Source organism: Lissotriton vulgaris, chromosome 1_1 (genome assembly GCF_964263255.1).
Source record: "Lissotriton vulgaris chromosome 1_1, aLisVul1.2, whole genome shotgun sequence".
In the NCBI taxonomy this organism is placed as follows: Eukaryota; Metazoa; Chordata; class Amphibia; order Caudata; family Salamandridae; genus Lissotriton; species Lissotriton vulgaris.
This window is the reverse complement of record NC_141685.1, coordinates 89,929,995-89,949,756: the sequence shown is the minus strand read 5'-3', so window position 1 is coordinate 89,949,756 and position 19,762 is coordinate 89,929,995. Positions and strand designations below refer to the sequence as shown.

Sequence of the window (19,762 nt, the reverse complement as noted above, 5' to 3'; positions counted from 1 at the left end):
AAGCACTCCCCTGACACGGAGGACCTCTTCCAATTTACTCAGGGCCTGTTCAATCATATCCTAGGCCGACCGTCAGATGCCCCCCTGGGCCTAGACAGAGTGCACAGAACGGGCCCACCTAGAGCGGCTACGGCCCATCCAGCGGACATCCTTGTGTGCGTGCAGGACTTTCGGACCAAGGAGGAGATCCTCAACAAAGAGCGCCAGATGGCGCCGGTGTTCTTTGGCGCACACTCCCCTGCTCTTTATCAGGACCTTGCAGCGCTGACCCTGGAGAAGAGGCGCATCTTCCGACCTATCACAGCGGAGTTCCGGAAACGCAACATCTCCTACAGCTGGGGACACCCCTTTAGGCTTGTGTTCAAGATGGGCAATACCCTCCACCAGATTCGCTCCCTCAGGGAGGCCTGCACCCTCCTGAACATTGAGGAACCGACTGAGGCCAAGAACCCAGGGGCGGGGGGCACCCCCAGCGAGGAAGCACCGGGACGGTGGCGGCAGCAGCGGCGGCGACACAGGCCGCGACGTCCCGCCACCAAAGAAATAGCAGAAGGCCAACGGGCGGCAGTGGAGACCGTCACGCAAGGCCTAGTGAATCAAGAAAACGACTGACCTCTGGCCACAGTCTCACAGTACTACCGGGACACGGCCCGGCCGGGACTGCTCACTCCAGCGGCGGGGGCGAAGCCTCGCTAACCCGCGCTATGTTTACGCCATCCCTTTGATGGCTGACCCACACGGAGACGTGCAGTGTCCGACGTCACCGTCGCCATCGCCCATACTCCAAGTGTTTCCCTTACCACGGGTCCAGAGGACATTCACCTGGATCTGGGACTATGATGGTTCAGACTTCTTTACGGTTGAGTTGACAGGGGCAGAGGGTGGGGGTGGGGGGGGAATTGCTTCGGTGCTTGCACCCTTCTTAGGGATCGAACACTGCACTACCGGGGGTTGGGGGGAGGGGGTGTTGCACCAGTTGGGGTCGGGGGGGAGTTGGGGGAAGAAGGGGAGGGTTGGGGGGGTTCTCCTTGTCCAAGGGATTCTACCACCACTAACGGAGTCGGTTTGACCTCCGGCGCAGTGTCTTCCACGGACCATCGGCCAGCGCCCGCCACCTCCAGGTGGGACCCAGCGTTTCCCCTTTTGCCTTAGCCATGACACGACACATAACAGTACTCTCGCTTAATGTGCGGGGGCTCAACAGTCCGAACAAACGCAAAGCCATACTGTCCTTCCTCGAGCGTTCCAAAGCGGACATCTGCCTCCTCCAAGAAACACACCTGGTCCGTAACGACCAGCACAGACTCAAAACACGCGCCTTTCCATGGCAGTTCTTCTCCTCATCCCTGAAGAAAGCAGCGGGGGTAGCAATTCTAGTAGCTAAGTCATTTGAGGGGAGGGTCCTCCAGAAGGAAGCTGAGATTAAAGGGCGACTCCTGCTTTACAGCTTCCAGATTGCAGGTCATACTCTACTCGTGGGTTCGGTCTACGCCCCGAATGAAGGGCAGGAACGGTTCTTGCACACAGCATTGGAGGCCTCGACATCCACCACACACGCGCACTTACTTCTGGGGGGGGACCTCAACATTGTATTTCATAACACAGCTGACCGCTCAGGCCAGAGATCCGGGCAAGTAGGGGCACTCACTGCTGCAGGACACGCACACATAGCGGACTTGGGCCTCCTAGACCTATGGAGACATACCCATCCCCAGTCGACGGCCTACACATATTATTCGGCGGCGCGTAAGACCTACGCGAGGCTGGACTATTTTTTATGCTCCTCTCAACTAGCGCTGCAGGTCAAAGCAGTGGAGATAATGCCAGCCGCGCTATCAGATCACTCCCCAGTGGTGGCGACATTTCGAATGGGGGCTACGCCAGCTCCGCAACGACACTGGCGGCTGCGGGATGGCCTTTTGCAGCTGCCTGATACCCAAATGCGGCTCAAGACCGCGATTGACCACTATTTGGAACACAACGCCAACGACGACACCACCAAAGCCACTCAGTGGGCGGCCCTCAAAGCGGTCCTGCGCGGTGAACTTATCTCCATTGCCACCGCCAACAACAAAGAAAGGGCTCTAAAACGTGCTGAGCTCACCCAACGGGTGGCGGAACTGGAACAGATGCACCAGCGCACGGGAGCGGCGAGGGCATGGCGCCAATTATGCGCAGAGCGGAAAATGTTGGCCGCTCTAGACCAGGATGTAGCGGAATATGCCGCTATGCGCCTGAAGCACGCCTATTACACCGGAGGCGACCGTTGCGGGAAGCTTCTGGCGAGCAGACTGCGGGCGCAAACCCAACGGCAACAGGTGCGCTCCCTCCAATCTGCTAGTGGCAGCCAGATCACAAAGGACGCGGCAATCGCAGCGGCCTTCGGCAATTTTTACGCGGCACTATACGATGCGGACCACTTGGACCCTACCGCCGGGCCGACTTATTTACGGAGCGCGGAACTCCCCGCCCTCAATCAAGCCCAAGCGGACTTTCTGGAACGGCCCATAGGCCTGGAGGAAGTCATCTCTGCCATTGCCCGCCTCAAAGTGGGGAAATCCCCAGGCCCTGACGGCTTTACTGCTGCCTTCTATAAGACCTTTTGTCAGCAGCTTGCCCCACTTTTGCGCGACCTGTTTAACACCTTCGACACGCCTGGTGCCATACACCCAGACCTGCTAGAGGCCTCAATCTCTGTAATTCCCAAACCGGGCCGCGACCCAACGGCTTGCGGCTCGTACAGGCCCATTTCGCTGCTGAATGTAGACTTGAAACTCTACACCGGAATACTAGCGGGCCGCATTGCACCATACATGCAGCAGTTGATTGACCCAGACCAGGCAGGCTTTATCCCACAGAGGCAGACCAGCGACAACACCAAGCGAGTGCTGCACCTCATTGAGGCCGGGTCGCGCACAAAACCGGACTGCATGCTCCTCACCATCGATGCGGAGAAAGCATTCGACAGGGTGCATTGGCCCTACCTCGACCAGGTTCTTCGCCACTTCGGGTTTGGGGAGAAACTCCGCCACCGCATCTTCAATTGTTATCGCCGGCCCAACGCCACCGTGAGGGTGAACGGCCATACTTCCCCGAGATTCGATATTGGCAGAGGCACGCGCCAGGGCTGTCCACTATCGCCGCTCCTATTCGCACTGTACATGGAACCGATGGCCCAGAGAGTGCGACAACACACGCTCATCTCCGGCATAAAATTTGGTGCTGACACGCACAAAATTAGCCTGTACGCTGACGACATTTTGCTGTCACTCACCGACCCGATGCAATCCCTGCGCGCTCTCTTTGTGGAGCTCCATACCTTTGCCCTGGCCTCGGGTTTTAAGATCAATGAAGCTAAGTCTGAAGCCCTGAACATCTCCCTGCGCCCGGAAGTGGTGGCCGAGATTAAGTCCGAATTCAAGATACTGTGGTCAGATGCGGCCGTCCCGTACCTGGGTGTGCGCTTGGCTCCGACTGTGCGGGGTACTGCGCGAATCAATTATGAGGCTCTCACAGCCAAAATCCGGGAGCAGCTCCGGCGATGGAAGCCGCTTACACTCTCGTGGCTAGGCAGAATCGCCGCAGTCAAAATGACACTGCTACCTCAGATCTTATATCTATTTCAGACGCTCCCCTTGAATCCTCCGGCCGGCTGGCTGCAACAGACCCAATCGGAATTGTCGCGATTCATTTGGAACGGCCGCCGACCGCGGTTTAAGCATACCCTCGCCACTTTGCCCCCAGCGAACGGGGGGGTGGGTGTGCCCGACCTCACCCTGTACTTCCAGGCGGCGCAACTGCGCACCTTCGTGGAGTGGTTTCAACTGGAGTCCGGCAAACACTGGCTCTTCCTGGACCAGGCAGTGGCAGGCCGCACTCTTCAGGGCGTGCCTTTCCTGCCACGCCAGCATCGGCCCCCTAATCTGTACGCCTCTGAAATCACCAGCACCGCTCTGAGAGTGTGGGACAGAGTGGCCGTGACCAGGGGACTAACCACCTTTCCCTCGCCTATGACCCCCATTTTCGAAAATCCTGACTTCACGCCAGGCTTGGATGCCGGAGCGTTTACGACCTGGCGATCGACGCCCTGTAGAGCGGCGGGCCACATGTTCGACCTCAATGGGATCCTCCCGTTCCAACAGGTCAAGGCGGACTACGGTGTGGCCGAATCGGAACGCCTACAGTACCTGCAGGTGCGCCACTGGGTGCTCCACCCCTCGATCCAGCCTGGTGCCCAACGACACCTCACGCATTATGAAAAATGGCTGCTGACACGCACTTCGGATAAAAAGTTGATTTCAGACCTCTATCAGCAGCTGCTCCTCACCCACACGCACACATACAACGCGGGACAGGTCAGGTGGGAAAGGGACCTGGGGCGGCAGCTCACAAGGAAAGAATGGGAGGGGGTGTACCATAGAGCCAGACATTCGGCACACCACATCGGGCTCACCGAGACACTAACTAAAGTAGCCACGTACTGGTACCATACCCCTGAGAGAATACACCAGTGGGATGCCCGAGTTAGCGATAGGTGATGGAGAGGGTGCGGGGAGCTAGGAACACTGGAACACCTGCTATGGAGCTGCAAGGCACTTCGCCCCTACTGGGACCCTATCCTGGACCTTATAGACGCACATCTAGATACACAGCTGCCGCGCTTCCCAGCATACATTATACTAGGCCTCCCGAACGCCCTCATGTACCCTCTGAAGTCCTGGAGGGGGCGGCTGATCGCACTGGCCCTGGGGGCAGCAGTCCAGAACATTGTGGCCCATTGGAGAGCAGCCCAGGCTCCGCAACAGCTGGGGTGGCTCCACCGGCTCTGGGCGATCCTGGGAATGGAGAAATTGTCCCTGGCTGCGGCAGGGAGGGGGGCGGAATTTGCAGAGCTCTGGCGACCATTCCTCGCCCTACTTACGGGGGAATTCCGTGAGGTGAGCTGCCCACGCTACCTGCGCCTGCTACGCCTTGCGGAGACGCCTCTCCCAGAACCCAAGACACGCTCCCACAAGCGTACAGGTCAGGCGAGCGCAGTACCACCAGGCCATTAGTGGAAGACAGTAACCAACCGATTATTCCCAGACATGGACAAGGAGAGGGGAGGGTAAGGGTGGGAAGGGTGGGGGGTTGTTAACAGTTTGATGGTTCTTTCATGTTGCACTAGTACTACTCAGCTTGCACCTTTGTAGCACCTCTTATGACGCGGCCGGCCCGGTTGGGTTGTAGGCGGCTTGCTGTGTTAACGAACAGTGTGGCCCGATGGCCAGGCCATGGGTGTCAGTGTGATCTCCGCCTTTGACTTCCCCGGAGTGGGGTCGGCCCACATCACAGATTGAGGTGCATTTTTTTTGCCTGTGCTCAATAAAAGATTTAATACATAAAATAAACTTGACTACAAGAAATATTTTATCATCCTGAGTTCAGGCATACTAAACATGACTCGCTACCATGCTCCTTGAGCCTGCTGGGATTATAGCGTGTAATAATTCCAGCAGCTCAGTCTGGCCTAATGGAGCAGGTAGCCTTCAATAGTGAGCTACGATTTTGGTTGTAAGTCACTACTAGGACATGCCACACACATCAGGGCTTGTCCTACCTTACACCTACAACGCACCCTGCCCGCAGGCCTACCATAGGGGTGACTAATATGTAGTCACGGGAAGGTTCGGGGGCTGGCAAGTGGGTGCACTTGCCCAGCTAGCGTGACAGTACGAGACCGCACGTGGGTTCTGCGGGCGCAGTTCCCAGACACATCTTTACGGCTGCTACGGTGGGTGGCGCAACCAGCGCTGCAGGCCCACCAGCAGTATTGGCATCTACAAGCCCCGGCACTCTCTAGTGCGCGTTACTAGGGACTAACAGTAAATCCAATGCACCAATCATGGATACCAATCGCATGTACAATTTACAGTAGGGAGCACTTGCACTGCGGCACGGGTCAGCCGTGGCGCAGTGCCCTGAGTATCGGAAAACCAGCAAAACATTGGAGGCACATCAGCAAAAAGTGGAAGGGAAACTCACGCCAAGGTGCCAGGTCTAACATGTGTCCCCTCCAGCTGAAATGTGGGGGGAACTACCCTTCCCCAGGGAGTTCCACATCACTAAGGCGGAAAAATCTGGACAGACCGTCAGCGTTGGCGTGATCGGTGCCAGGGCGGTGTTCCACCGTAAAGTCCATACTCTGTAGAGAAATGGACCACCTCAACAGTTTCGGGTTCTCACCCCTCATTTGCATCAACCATCTGAGGGGCCTGTGGTCCGTCTGAACTCGGAAGTGATACCCAAACAAGTAGGGTCTTAGCTTCTTCAGCGCCCAGACCACAGCAAATGCTTCACGCTCTATTGCACTCCACCTACTTTCCCGTGGAAGTAACCTCCTACTTATGAAGGCTACGGGTTGGTCAAAGCCCTCCTCAGTCATCTGTGAAAGAACAGCCCCTACACCATGCTCTGAAGCGTCTGTTTGCACTATGAATTCCTTGGAGAAATCAGGAGCCAGGAGCACGGGCGCCGTGCACATGGCAGTCTTCAGGGTGTCAAAAGCCTTCTGACAGGTGTCAGTCCAAATCACATTCCTGGGCTGCTTCTTCGAAGTCAGCTCTGTCAAGGGGGTCACAATCGTGCCATACCCCTTGACAAACCTCCTGTAATACCCAGTGAGCCCCAGGAAGGCTCTCACTGCAGTCTGGGTCTTGGGGGGTTCCCAAGCCAGGATGGTTTCGATTTTGGGTTGCAAGGGTGCTACCTTGCCACTCCCAACTTGGTGTCCCAAGTACACCACTGAACCCTGCCCAATCTGGCACTTGCTTGCCTTGATTGTGAGGCCTGCTCTGCGCAGGGCCATCAACACTTCCCAGAGGTGTCGCAGGTGTTCTGGCCAGGTGCCACTGAACACCGCGATGTCATCCAGGTAGGCTGCACTGAACTCGTCCAGCCCAGCCAACACCTGGTTGACCAATCTCTGAAAGGTGGCAGGGGCATTCTTCATCCCAAATGGCATAACCCGGAACTGGAAATGCCCATCTGGGGTCGAGAATGCCGACCTCTCCTTTGCCCCATCGGTCAAGGCGATCTGCCAGTACCCAGACGTCAAATCAAACGTACTGAGGAACCGGGCAGCCCCTAGCCGATCAATGAGCTCATCAGCTCTGGGGATGGGGTGCGCGTCAGTCTTCGTGACTGAATTGAGTCCTCTGTAGTCCACACAGAACCGTAGTTTGGGTGTGGCTCCCGGCGCAGCAGCCTTTGGGACCAAGACCACGGGGCTGGACCAAGGACTGCTGGAAGACTCAACCACCCCGAGGGCAAGCATCTTGGAGACCTCCTCCTTGATGCAGGCCCGGACCCTGTCAGTCACCCTGTAAGCCTTATGCTTCACAGGTAAGCTGTCTCCAGTGTCCACATCATGGACGCACCAATCCGTGACACTCGGAACCAGGGAGAACAGGTCTGGAAACTGCCCCAGCAACTGGCGGCAGTCCTCCTGTTGTTCGGGGGTCAGGGTGGGTGAGAGGTTAACTCCATCCACTGACCCGTCCTTCTCACAGGCCACTAAGAGGTCAGGAAGAGGCTCCGACTCCTCTTCCATTCCGTCATCAGTTGCCAACAACATGCCCACTTCGGACCTTCGTAAGTGGGGCTTGAGGCGGTTGATATGTAGGACCCTCAAAGGGTTCCTGGGCGTCTTCATGTCCACCAGGTATGTCACGGGGCTCTTGCGCTCCACAACCTCAAATGGGCCTGTCCACTTATCTTGAAGGGCACAGGGCTCCACTGGGGCCAGGACATACACCTCTTGTCCAGGCTGAAGCTCGACCAGAGTGGCATTCTGATCATACCACCGCTTCATTTCCTCCTGGCTCGCTTCCAGATTTGCCTTGGCAAGTTGTCTGAAGCGTCTGGTCTGGTTTCTGAAGGCCAGCATGTAGCTATATACATTCTGGGGAGGTTTCCTGGGAGATTGCTCCCAGCCTTCCTTTACCAAACTCAGCGGTCCTCTCACGGGGTGACCGTACAGCAGTTCAAAGGGGCTGAACCCTAGAGACTTCTGTGGTACCTCGCGATATGCAAAGAGCAGGCATGGTAAGAGGACGTCCCACTTACGCCTCATCGGACCTTCTAGGCCCATGATCATGCCTTTCAGGGTTCGGTTGAATCTCTCAACCAACCCGTTACCTTGGGGATGGTAAGACGTGGTGAACTTATACGTTACGCCACACTCTTGCCAAAGGGACTTCATATACTTGGATATGAAATTGGTCCCCCTGTCGCTCACCACCTCTAGAGGGAATCCTACTCGTGAGAAAATTCCCATCAGTGCACGTCCCACCACGGGGGCCGTCACTGTCCTCAGAGGGATGGCTTCAGGGTACCGGGTGGCATGGTCCACTAAGACCAGGATGAACCTGTTGCCCATGGCTGTCTTGGGGTCCAGAGGCCCAACGATGTCAATACCCACTCGCTGGAATGGCGTACCGACCACAGGGAAGGGTTGGAGGGGAGCCTTCTTCTTCCCTCCGGTCTTCCCACTTGCCTGGCAAGTCGGACAAGTTCTACAATGAGCGTCTGAGCTCTTGTGCATTTGGGGCCAGTAAAAGTGGGTGACAAGCCTGTCATAGGTCTTGTCCATCCCCAAATGTCCTGCTAAAGGCACATCGTGAGCCAGACCCAGTAGGAAGGCTCTGAACTTCTGGGGTACCACCAGCACACGGGCTGACCCAGGTTCAGCAGCCTTAGGCTCTGAATACAGGAGGTCGTTCTCCCAGTACACATAATGTGTTTTGGCCTGAACACCATTGGCCTGGTCTGCAGCCTGCTGCCGCATACCCACGAGAGAAGGGCATTCTTTCTGCTCCTTGCAGAATTCCTCCCTGGAGGGTCCTCGTTCTTGCTGCCAATGGGTCAGCTCAGGCAGGTCCCCCAGTTCGGCGATCTGTTCCCCTGTAGGCTCCAGGGCATCCCCCTCAAGGTCTGCTTCCTCCTGGACCGTGGGAACTTCAGGGACCGGTTTCCCGCGCCCCCTGCGCCTTCTCCCTAAGGCCAGTTCCTGGGCCTCTCCTTCAGGCCCCAGGACCTCTTGATCACCCCTACTGGCTGCCATTGACCGGGTGGTCACGCACGCCCAGTCAGGCAGACCCACCATCCGCAGGTGAGTCGTTTTCTCCACCTTTTCCCAAGGGGAGTGCTCCAAGTCATTCCCTAGCAAACAGTCAACAGGCATGGTTTTTTTCACACAGACCTGCAGAGTACCAGAGACCCCCCCCCCACTCGAAGGGAACTTGAGCCATCGGACACTGACTCTCAGAATTATCAGCGTTGATAACCCTACAGTAGGCATGGGGTACAACCTGCTCTTGAGACACCAGGCGCTGCCTCACTGCAGTCACACTGGCTCCTGTGTCTCTAAGAGCCTCAGCTTCCTTGCCATTGATGATCACCACCTGCCCATACTTCTTAGTGTTAGAGGGCAGGTAGTTCGTAGGGATCATCTCACTGTCTCCTAGCGAGACCAGGGTCATGTGAACGGGATCTCCACCCCCCGGGACCATCATTTCTTCTCCCAAGTGAACGCTAGTCACTTGTCGGGGCGGAGCACCAGTGGGTGCGGGTTTTCCAAACAGGCGACACTTGGGGTCACTGGATATGTGCCCAGGCTCGCCACATTTGTAACAATTGAAGGGCCCCTTTGGAACAGGTTTACCTGTCCGGGCCCCATTCTGCTTCGGGGGTGGGGGAGGCTGAGAACCTTGCTGCTGGTTCCCCTGGGAACTACTTTGGGGGCCTTTTTGGAACCCTTTCTGTTTTCCCTCCTTGTCCCCCCCACTCTTCTGCTGGGGACCCTGCCCACTCTTGGCGGAGTCTCCCACGGGACCCTTGTGGACCCTGGTGCTGAGCCAGCGGTCCGCCTCCTCAGCAAGCTTCCTCGGGTTGGACAGCTTGCTATCGATCAGGTGTTGGCGTAACTCAGGAAAACAGTGATCAGACAAGTGCTCCCATGCAATCAAATCAAAGAGACCATGAAAATCATTCACTTTGCTACCCTTCACCCAACCATCCAGTGCTCTGCAAAAGTAAGTCACATACTACACATACGTATTCCCAGGCCGCTTAGTACATCCCCTAAACTTCTGTCTATACATTTCAGGGGTAAGCCCGTACCTGTTCATTAAAGCTTCTTTCATGTGGGAATAGGATCTCTGACTTTCAACGGGAAAATCTAGCAAGGTATCTCGCCCTTCGCTAAGGAACCTTCCCCACAACCCCGCTCCCCAATCCTTGTCAGGGACCCGGTGGGAGGACATGGCTACCTCGTATGCCCTAAACCACTGTCCTATGTCATCCCCCTTAAAGAACTCCTTAACTACGTCCTTCGGGATGTGCACTCTTGACTCTACCTGCACTGGCGATGTGCTGCCACCAGAGGGAGGATGATCCAAGCCTCTCTCTTTCAGGCTCATCTCCCTCATTTTCACTTCGTAATCCATTTGGTGCTTTCGCTCTTCCAGCGCCAGCTTCCTTTCGTGATTCCTCGTTTCCTTCCTGTCCGCCAGCTCCTCTGGCGACAGGCCTTTTCCAAAGCTGTGCACGCTGTCCTGCCTTTCGAGGTCAATCAGATCCCCAAGTGCATTCTGCTCCTCAGTCGCATCTTGCTCCGCGAGGGCGTCTTGATCCTCCGGGGTCTTTCTGGACTCTATCCAGGCTTTCATGGCCTTGTAGAGCTGTGACTTGTTTTTGCAACCAGCGTGCGGAACCTTGAGTTTCTTGCAAAAGAACTTCAGTTCATCCTTGGTGTATGTATCCAGCTTCGCGGCGTCCCACTCCACCTCCAACACCTCGGAGGTTGTGGATTCCGCTCCATCCAGGCTCTTTGTGCCCGGCATGGTTCTCGCACTCGGAATCTTCTTTCGGCAAAATTCAAAAAGCAAAGTCTGTGGCTAAGTAACTGGACTGTAATCACTGTGCAGTGGTCAGAAGCTCAGGTATAGATATCGCAAGTGTAAATTCGAAAATCCTCACCGCTGCGTCCAATGTAGGAAGGGGGAGTCTCTAGTTGGCGCAGTGCAACACTAGCCACAAGCAGGGACTCTCCTCTTCCTCGTCAGGGCTGAGGGTTACCTTCCAGACAACCTCTGCTTACCCTCTAGGTAGTGTGGCTTAAGCAGTCGTAGGCTAATCTTTGGGGCACATAGGGTTAAACACTTGCAATATTACACCTTCACAACCAACCCACCACACAATGAGACCAAACTGTATTCTGTAAAAATATATATCTTTATATAGATTTTAAGCAGGCTTATGAATACAGTTAACGCGCTTTCAAGTATCGGTTCCAAATTACTTAGTTCAAGTTGCCACAGTTCTTTCTAGCAATAAGCGTTCTTTAGGGCCCTCAGGCCGGTTCAACAAAGTTCTTGTGGAGCGGGCGGCTTCCAGGGGAGCTGTCCCACGTCGCGTTGCCTTCCCGGGGTCGCTGTTTGTTGCGGCTCTCAGCCGAGCAGGTCACGGGTCATCCGGGGCAGCGGTGCTCTGCGGCGGCAGGGTCCTTCCGTTGGCGTTCGCTCCGACCCTGGAGGCGGTGGCTGTGTGGTGGCGGCAAGTGGCAGTACGGTCCTCAAGTGCAGGACGTACCCAGCCAAGTGCCGGTGCAGCTGTGCGCTCACAGCTGGGCTGTCGGGCAAGATACCGACTCAGTGGACTCTCACAGGACAACTGTCCGTCTTTGCAAGTGGATTGGCTGCTCGTGGCGCAGTCAACTCGAGAGCTCGGACCGGACGGGTCCTCCTTCGCTTTGCTCTCGGGCTCCCGGTGCAGTTGCGGTCACGGTGTTCGGGCCAGCGGCGGCTGGACCTCACTTTGCTTTCGCTGTTGCTTTGGGCCCCGGTCACGGTGGTCAGGTGGATGTCGTTGCCTTGGAGGAGATTCCTCCGTCGGTACTGCAGCGATAAGCAGCACACACAGTCGCTTTCTTCAGGGTGTAGCGCCCACTGGTCCTGGGGCGCTGGTCAGGGGGCAAGTTCACCGCAAGCCCTTGGAGATCTCTTAGCAGAGTTTGGCACAAAGTCTTGTAAAGCAAAAGTCTCTCGTAGTCTTTCCTTTCTCCTCTCCTTCGGCAGCAAGGCACCAGACACAGGCAAGAGACAGCACCCTTCCTTGTCCTTCACGGTCCTTCTCGTCGGGCAGAGTTCCTTCTGTAGCCCAAACCGGATCTAACTTTCAAGGAGCAGGGCTCCTTCTTTTATAGGGCATTTCTTTTGTTCTCCCAGGCCAGGGGGGCCTTTGCATAGCCACTTTCAGTCCTTGAGTACTCCGGCGGGTGTAATCCGGCTTCTGCTTTCAGTGTGAGGGGCAGGCGCATCAGACGCCCCACAGGAGGTGGAGCCAGCATTGTGCGGACAGGGGCAGCCAGAGTACCTTGTTGATGGGGCTTCGCCCTTCCTGGGCCAGATGTCTGCTGAGTCATCAATCGCTCCCCAGGAGGGTGGAGCCAGCATTGTGGTGGCAGAGCACAGCAAGTTCCAGAGTCAAGAGTCACTCCTGCCTCCCACTAAGGTGTAATCTGGGCATTCACCACCTGCCCTCTCCCCAACCCTGTCACTCACACATCCCAGACAGTCAGATACACATACCAGCAGAGGCAGGCCGAAATGGTTAGGCAAGCAAATGCTAACTTTCTAAAAGTGGCATTTGCAAACACAGGATACTAAAATAAACTTGACTACAAGAAATATTTTATCATCCTGAGTTCAGGCATACTAAACATGACTCGCTACCATGCTCCTTGAGCCTGCTGGGATTATAGCGTGTAATAATTCCAGCAGCTCAGTCTGGCCTAATGGAGCAGGTAGCCTTCAATAGTGAGCTACGATTTTGGTTGTAAGTCACTACTAGGACATGCCACACACATCAGGGCTTGTCCTACCTTACACCTACAACGCACCCTGCCCGCAGGCCTACCATAGGGGTGACTAATATGTAGTCAAGGGAAGGTTCGGGGGCTGGCAAGTGGGTGCACTTGCCCAGCTAGCGTGACAGTACGAGACCGCACGCGGGTTCTGCGGGCGCAGTTCCCAGACACATCTTTACGGCTGCTACGGTGGGTGGCGCAACCAGCGCTGCAGGCCCACCAGCAGTATTGGCATCTACAAGCCCCGGCACTCTCTAGTGCGCGTTACTAGGGACTAACAGTAAATCCAATGCACCAATCATGGATACCAATCGCATGTACAATTTACAGTAGGGAGCACTTGCACTGCGGCACGGGTCAGCCGTGGCGCAGTGCCCTGAGTATCGGAAAACCAGCAAAACATCGGAGGCACATCAGCAAAAAGTGGAAGGGAAACTCACGCCAAGGTGCCAGGTCTAACAAACTCCGACAAAGCTGGTCTGAATGAAGACATCCCATAGATGTCACTCTAGGTCCCCAGAAACGGTGCCCCAGTTGAGGTCCGGCCTATACTGTAATGCGGAGTAGATGTTCATGTAGAAGAAGGGCAGGTTTTACCCCCTATAGATCAGCTGTGCCAGTATGATAAATACTCTCGACCACATGAAGACATATGGGATGTTTTATGATTAATAGGGTGCAGAATTTTTCTTCCCCTGGTTGGTGTCCCTTATGTACCAGTGTCGTGTACCAACACTTTATACACTACATGCAAAGCGATCCAGAGTTAAATAGACTTATCTTTCTCATTCTCAGCGCATAAGCACTAGGTATATTAGGTCATCGCTAAAATCATTTCACCACTATACATTTGTTTTGTGATCATCCATCAACATTTAGCAGGGCTTTAATAGCCAACAGTATTCTGATCCGGTGCTGCCATTGTACTTGCGATATGAGCCTGATGGAAAATTGTTGGATCCCTATAGGAAATCTTTATTATATAATAAAATGTGCCTGAAAAGTAAAAAATTCTTGTGTCAAATAATCAGGGCTACGAGCCGAATTCAAAGGGCACAGTGTAAATGTGAGCGTGAGCTCGTTCAGGGCTCGTAACTACATTTCCCGTGAACAAGTGCGAGAGCGCTTAGTGATGACGTGCTTGTCGCGACCCACGCTGGAGGTTCAAAGGTCAACACTCCATTCCGGTCGGCACCTCCCCGAGACAGCCCAGAAGGACGTCTAGAGTACCGACCGGACGGTGAGTGAAGCGCGCGGTAAGCGGATGTTGCTTCGCAGACAGGCCGCCCACTGGACTGCTGGTTTGCGTTTAGCGAGGGAACGAATCTGCTCTTGTACAAATGTAGCTGTTGCTACAATAGCCAGCGCTCGGTCCATTTAACAGACAAGAGAGAGCGAACAGAGCCGATTTCAGTAATGGGGCGTACTAGCTCAGGACGCCGTTTTTTACGATAATAATTTGCTACCAACAACGATGGGATACATAAAAGCAGCGCTAAGATATTCATGGTCAACATACAAAGAAAAGTCATTGTGAAGCACACTAGAGCATGCCTGTGTTCAGATTATCACGAACATACTTAGGTGAAGTCACAGGATATGTTTGCTGATTCCTAGGTGGTAAAATGAAGTCAGTTTCCTGATATGTCATACTAACCCGACATTCAATATGTTTTCCTTTTTTATGCTCATCAGTGCGGGGCTCCATGTACCTGAGCTGTGGCCAAGTGGGGTGGAGCGTTTCTCTCCTACAACTTTGGTGAGTGAGAGCAACCACTTTAAGCTTTGGAAGTGTGGTGTACTCTGTGAGGCACTAGATTTCGATTTTGTGACGAATCATCTAATGCATATAATTCTGGTATATTGTAACCAAACTGACTGACTGATCTGTTGGTTGTTGTCTTTTTGTATGTGTCTGCATGGGCATCACATCTCTACTGGGATCCTCTGGATTTCACTGAAGGTAGGAGAATGATGTACTACTGAAATACACAGGTGATAGTTTTCTCATTTTTTTCTCTTTTTATTGAGCAGTCGCGAATTAGGTCCTGAAGAAAGCAGCAGGATACCTGAGAGGATCCATAATTTAGTCTGCAGAAACATGTTGACCATATACAAGGTTTAGTGGCTATTTGTTAAAACCACTAGTATCACACGCTTTTTTACATTGGTAATAGAAAGGTGTTTATTAAAATTGTCTGTCCATTCTATTACCCAATTTTATCTGTTCACATCACAGTTCACACCCTTTCACTCTACACATGCACTGCTCTAGAGTTGTCTATCCACACCCTGACATATGAGAACAACAAAAGGTTTCCATTTCCATCATTACTATTGGCTTGAAACCTACCTTCCCGGTGTGAAGGAAACCCAAATGATGAACAGGGCGCCCAGGATCGACAACTGATGGGTATTTTTCCACGTAGGAAAGGTGCTCATTTTTTAAGTAGTTTAAGTCTACCTCCAGATTCCAGACACATATTTGAGCCAACTGATTGATAGACCCACTGCTACTTTCTGTTGTGATAGGTCACATTGTCATCACATGCCATTTTCCCAGTGCATTGTACCATTTCCACAGTTTTCCCCAGATAAATGGTGCTATGAACCGCATAGCACTACTCGCCACCACGTTTAGAGGGTGATCTATTTCTCTTCCTACCCTGGAAAGAGAGTTACTCCAGCATTTTGTTGAAGTGAAACTCTAACTGTTTCCAGTGTCAGAAATAGTCAGATTGGGGTCTGTGAATGCTCACTTGCTCACAAACTGACAAGGTGAATCATGCATGCAGTACAGTTACTAGTGTGTGATTCAACACATGCAAAATATGTACACCTGGCAGCTATCATCGGATTAGTTTTGTTTTCAAACATTGTTGAAAGAGCTGAGGACACAGACAAGCCCACTGACACCAAGAGAGAAACAGTAATAACAGTTAGTCACAGGCCCTGGCAAAACCCCTAGGCCTGCTCATCATGAGACCAATCTCCCTCCCAAACATTCTTGCTAAACTATTCACAGGCATTCTGGCACACAACATAGTCCGTTCATAATGGCCTTATGACTGCAAGCCACAGCAGTGGTGGGTTAATATTGTGCTGTTAATAAAATTGATAATTCCCAACACTGAGAAGACACTGGGTGTAGGAAGGTGGATATCTAACTATATGGTTACCCCAACTTTTTGCCTTGTGTTTTGCTGGTTTTCGACTTATTTGGCCTGGGATCCTGCTATTCGGAGCCCCAGGCTATCTGCTGTGCCTATAAAATGGACTCCGTGTACTTTAGGTACATACCAGATTGGGTATTGGGTCACCTCTGTGAGCCCCTGTGTAGTGTACCATAGGTACCCAGGGCATAGGTGCATCCAAGGCCTACCATGGGCTGAAGCATGTATTATGCCACCCCTAGCTGGCCATCCAAACTGACACCACAGGTTGAAGGTGGTGTAATCACCCCTTACTTAGATATAGTATACCTATATCTACCTTTATATATAGACACATATGCACCTATAAGTCACTCCCATCGTAGGCCTCGACAATCCTCAAGGCAGAGTGCTTGGTTTTATGTGAGAGGGTGCCCTAGCATGAGCTGAGCCCCTCTGCAGCTTTCAGAACCATGTCCTTATAGCTGTTCTATGATATAGCCATACCATATACTCTTAAGTGCATTATAATCCTCGCGGTTAAATGCTAACTTTCGTGTGGCTTTATCAAAACATGTGGTGTAAGGTGTCAAACGCTTTGGAATACTACCCTCTCCCACCAATTCCGGCGGCGGGGTAGCATTCCACCCTTCTAGAGGGAAAAGACATGTATGTTACTGCTTTACCCGGTTAGAGTTAAACAGAGCTTCAGCATCACAAAATGGATGCTGCTGCCACAGACACCAGTCTGACCTCCTGCTGCTGGACGAAACTCCAGCAAGGGAGGCCTGGACAATGGGTTTCCTGTCGAGGGAGGTGCTAGGACCTCCCCAGACAGGCTGTAGTGTATTGGGGCAGTGTGGGTTGAATGGAACAATGCTTTTCCAGACACTGCCTGGGGCACACAAGATGCTCCATGCATAGCCCGGTTCAAACCAGTTGCTGGGGCACTCCAGCCCTGCTCTGGCACGATACTGGACAAAAGGTAAGGGGTGTAACCACCCCCTTCTCAGGTGCACCCATAGGAGGGACCTAGTGGGTAACCCAGCCCATTTTCTTAGTATAAAGATAGGTGCTGTGTCCCCAGGACTTTAGATTATCCTGGAACAAAACTCTGAAATGAAACTCTTGGACCTTCGACATTCTATACCGACTAGAAGACTGAAGACATCTCCCTTGTGTTCAAGGAGTGACCACCCTGTGTAAACAGGGACCCCTGTCTTTAGTAACAAGCAAGGTAAAGGCGGCAGTTGGCATTTGAGCTGATCCAGTGTGAACAGGAAAGCATTGTGGAAAAAGATGTCCGGAGTTACCTTTGTCATATATACTTCCTGAAGAGTTACCTTTGTTATACAGTTCATAAAGAGTTACCTTTGTTATACACTTCCTGAAGAGTTACCTTTGTTATACACTTCCTGAAGAGCTACCTAAGGTAGATACTTCCTGAAACTGAATTAACGGCAGCGCTTACTGATTCCTCTCTTTTTCCACAATCTGTTCTGTTTAAATGAAATCTTGTCCATGTATATCTACCCAAAACTGTACCTGTAGCACATGAGTGCTCTGTAGCTGCCCTTTGCTTAGTAATTTACTCTGAACAATGGTAAATCACCGTTTTTTCAGAAGTAAATACAATGTGACATGTTCAACCACAGTTTTAATGAAATATCCATGTATGGTAAAATGTTCCTTACTAAATTTCAAATATGGTAGAGAAGAGATGTCTTATCCAGCTGGTTAAATTTTGTGTATTCACATTGTATTACATTTGCATTTAGTAATATTACATTTCTTTACATCCAACAGAAAATAAGCCTTAAATGCACGGATTGATTTTGAATAATGAAGATAACACATCAAACCTGCAAAAATTGTCAAAAATAAGGAGCTCCAAAAACATCAGTGCAATCAGAGACAGAGGACAGATCCAGGAAGAAGCAGTCAAAGGCAATTCAGTGAGTGTCCGAGTCTGAGCTCTGCACCTCGACACCCCAAGACAAAGAAATGACCTCTACAAAATTAAGGCAACAAAACTGACAGACCACCTGCTGTATAAACAAGCGTCCAACACCAGCTTTGATCATGAGGCCGGTATGAGAGTTGGAGGAAGGTCTCGTGTCTATTTGTAATCCACAGCGGGGGAAAAACCATACCACTGCAATGAATGTGTAAAGAGCTTCTGTCAAATTTCAAACCTCTACACACATCAGAAAATACACACAGGGGAAAAACCGTACCAATGCAATGAATGTGTGAAGAGCTTCTGTCGGTTACAAGAACTCCAAAAACATCAGCAAACCCACACAGGGGAAAAGCCATACCATTGCAAGGAATGTGTAAAGAGCTTCACTCAATTATCAAGCCTCCATAGACATCAGAGAATACACACAGGGGAAAAACCATACCATTGCAAGGAATGTGTAAAGAGCTTCAATCAAATTTCACAGCTCCGCACACATCAGAGAATACACACAGGGGGAAAACCATACCATTGCAGTAAATGTGTGAAGAGTTTCAGTACGTTAGCAAAACTCCAAACACATCAGCGAACACACACAGGGGAAAAACCATACCATTGCAGTGAATGTGTGAAGAGCTTCAGTCAAATTACATGTCTCCGCACACATCAGAGAATACACACAGGGGAAAAACCATACCATTGCAGTGAATGTGTGAAGAGTTTCAGTACGATAGCAAAACTCCAAACACATCAGCGAACACACACAGGGGAAAAACCATACCATTGCAGTGAATGTGTGAAGAGCTTCAGTCAAATTACATGTCTCTGCACACATCAGAGAATACACACAGGGGAAAAACCATACCATTGCAGTGAATGTGTGAAGAGTTTCAGTACGATAGCAAAACTCCAAACACATCAGCGAACACACACAGGGGAAAAACCATACCAATGCAATGAATGTGTGAAGAGCTTCAGTCAAATTACATGTCTCCGCACACATCAGAGAATACACACAGGGGAAAAACCATACCAGTGCAGTGAATGTGTAAAGAGCTTCAGTCAGTTAACAGGCCTCCAGAGTCATCAGCGAATACACACAGGGGAAAAACCCTACCATTGCAGTGAATGTGTGAAGAGTTTCAGTACGTTAGCAGAACTCCAAACACATCAGCGAACACACACAGGGGAAAAACCTTACCATTGCAGTGAATGTGTGAAGAGCTTCAGTCAAATTACATGTCTCCGCACACATCAGAGAATACACACAGGGGAAAAACCATACCAGTGCAGTGAATGTGTAAAGAGCTTCAGTCGGTTAACAGGCCTCCAGAGACATCAGCGAATACACACTGGGGAAAAACCCTACCATTGCAATGAATGTGGCAGTAGTTTTACTTACTCGTCAACATTAAGAAATCATCAGCGAGCTCACATAGGGGAAACAAATCTCTTAAATGCCATGAATGCTTGAAAAGCTGAAGTCCATTATCAATCCTAAACAGGCATCAGCGAACACACGCAGAAGAAAAGCCTTCAAGTGCAATGAATGTGTGAAGAAATGTAGTCAATTATCAAGCCTATATAGACATCAGCTTACACACACTCTGTAAATACCGTACAACTGTAGTGAGTGTAGAAGTACCTTTAGGAAATCTTTCGCATTAAGGATTCATCAGTTAATGCTCACAGAGAAAAAACCTTTTAGGTGCAGTGAATGTGTGAATATCTTCTGTCAGTTAT

The 19,762-nt window shown here is 51.9% G+C and overlaps 1 protein-coding gene across 1 annotated transcript; it reads left to right on the top strand.

Moving 5' to 3' along the window:
• Positions 1-1,940: 1,940 nt before the first annotated feature.
• Positions 1,941-19,493, top strand: LOC147737504 (uncharacterized). The gene is made up of 2 exons (XM_086924261.1): positions 1,941-2,385; positions 18,196-19,493. The coding sequence occupies exons 1-2, from the start codon at positions 1,941-1,943 to the stop codon at positions 19,491-19,493; spliced, it is 1,743 nt and encodes a 580-aa protein (XP_086780387.1).
• Positions 19,494-19,762: the final 269 nt, after the last annotated feature.

Coding starts and splice junctions, on each gene's coding strand:
- LOC147737504 (XM_086924261.1), top strand. CDS start 1,941: ATGCGGCTCAAGACCGCGATTGACCACTATTTGGAACACAACGCCAAC. Junction 2,386..18,195: donor GGCAATCGCAGCGGCCTTCG/GCAATTTTTACG, acceptor TGTAATCCACAG/CGGGGGAAAAACCATACCAC.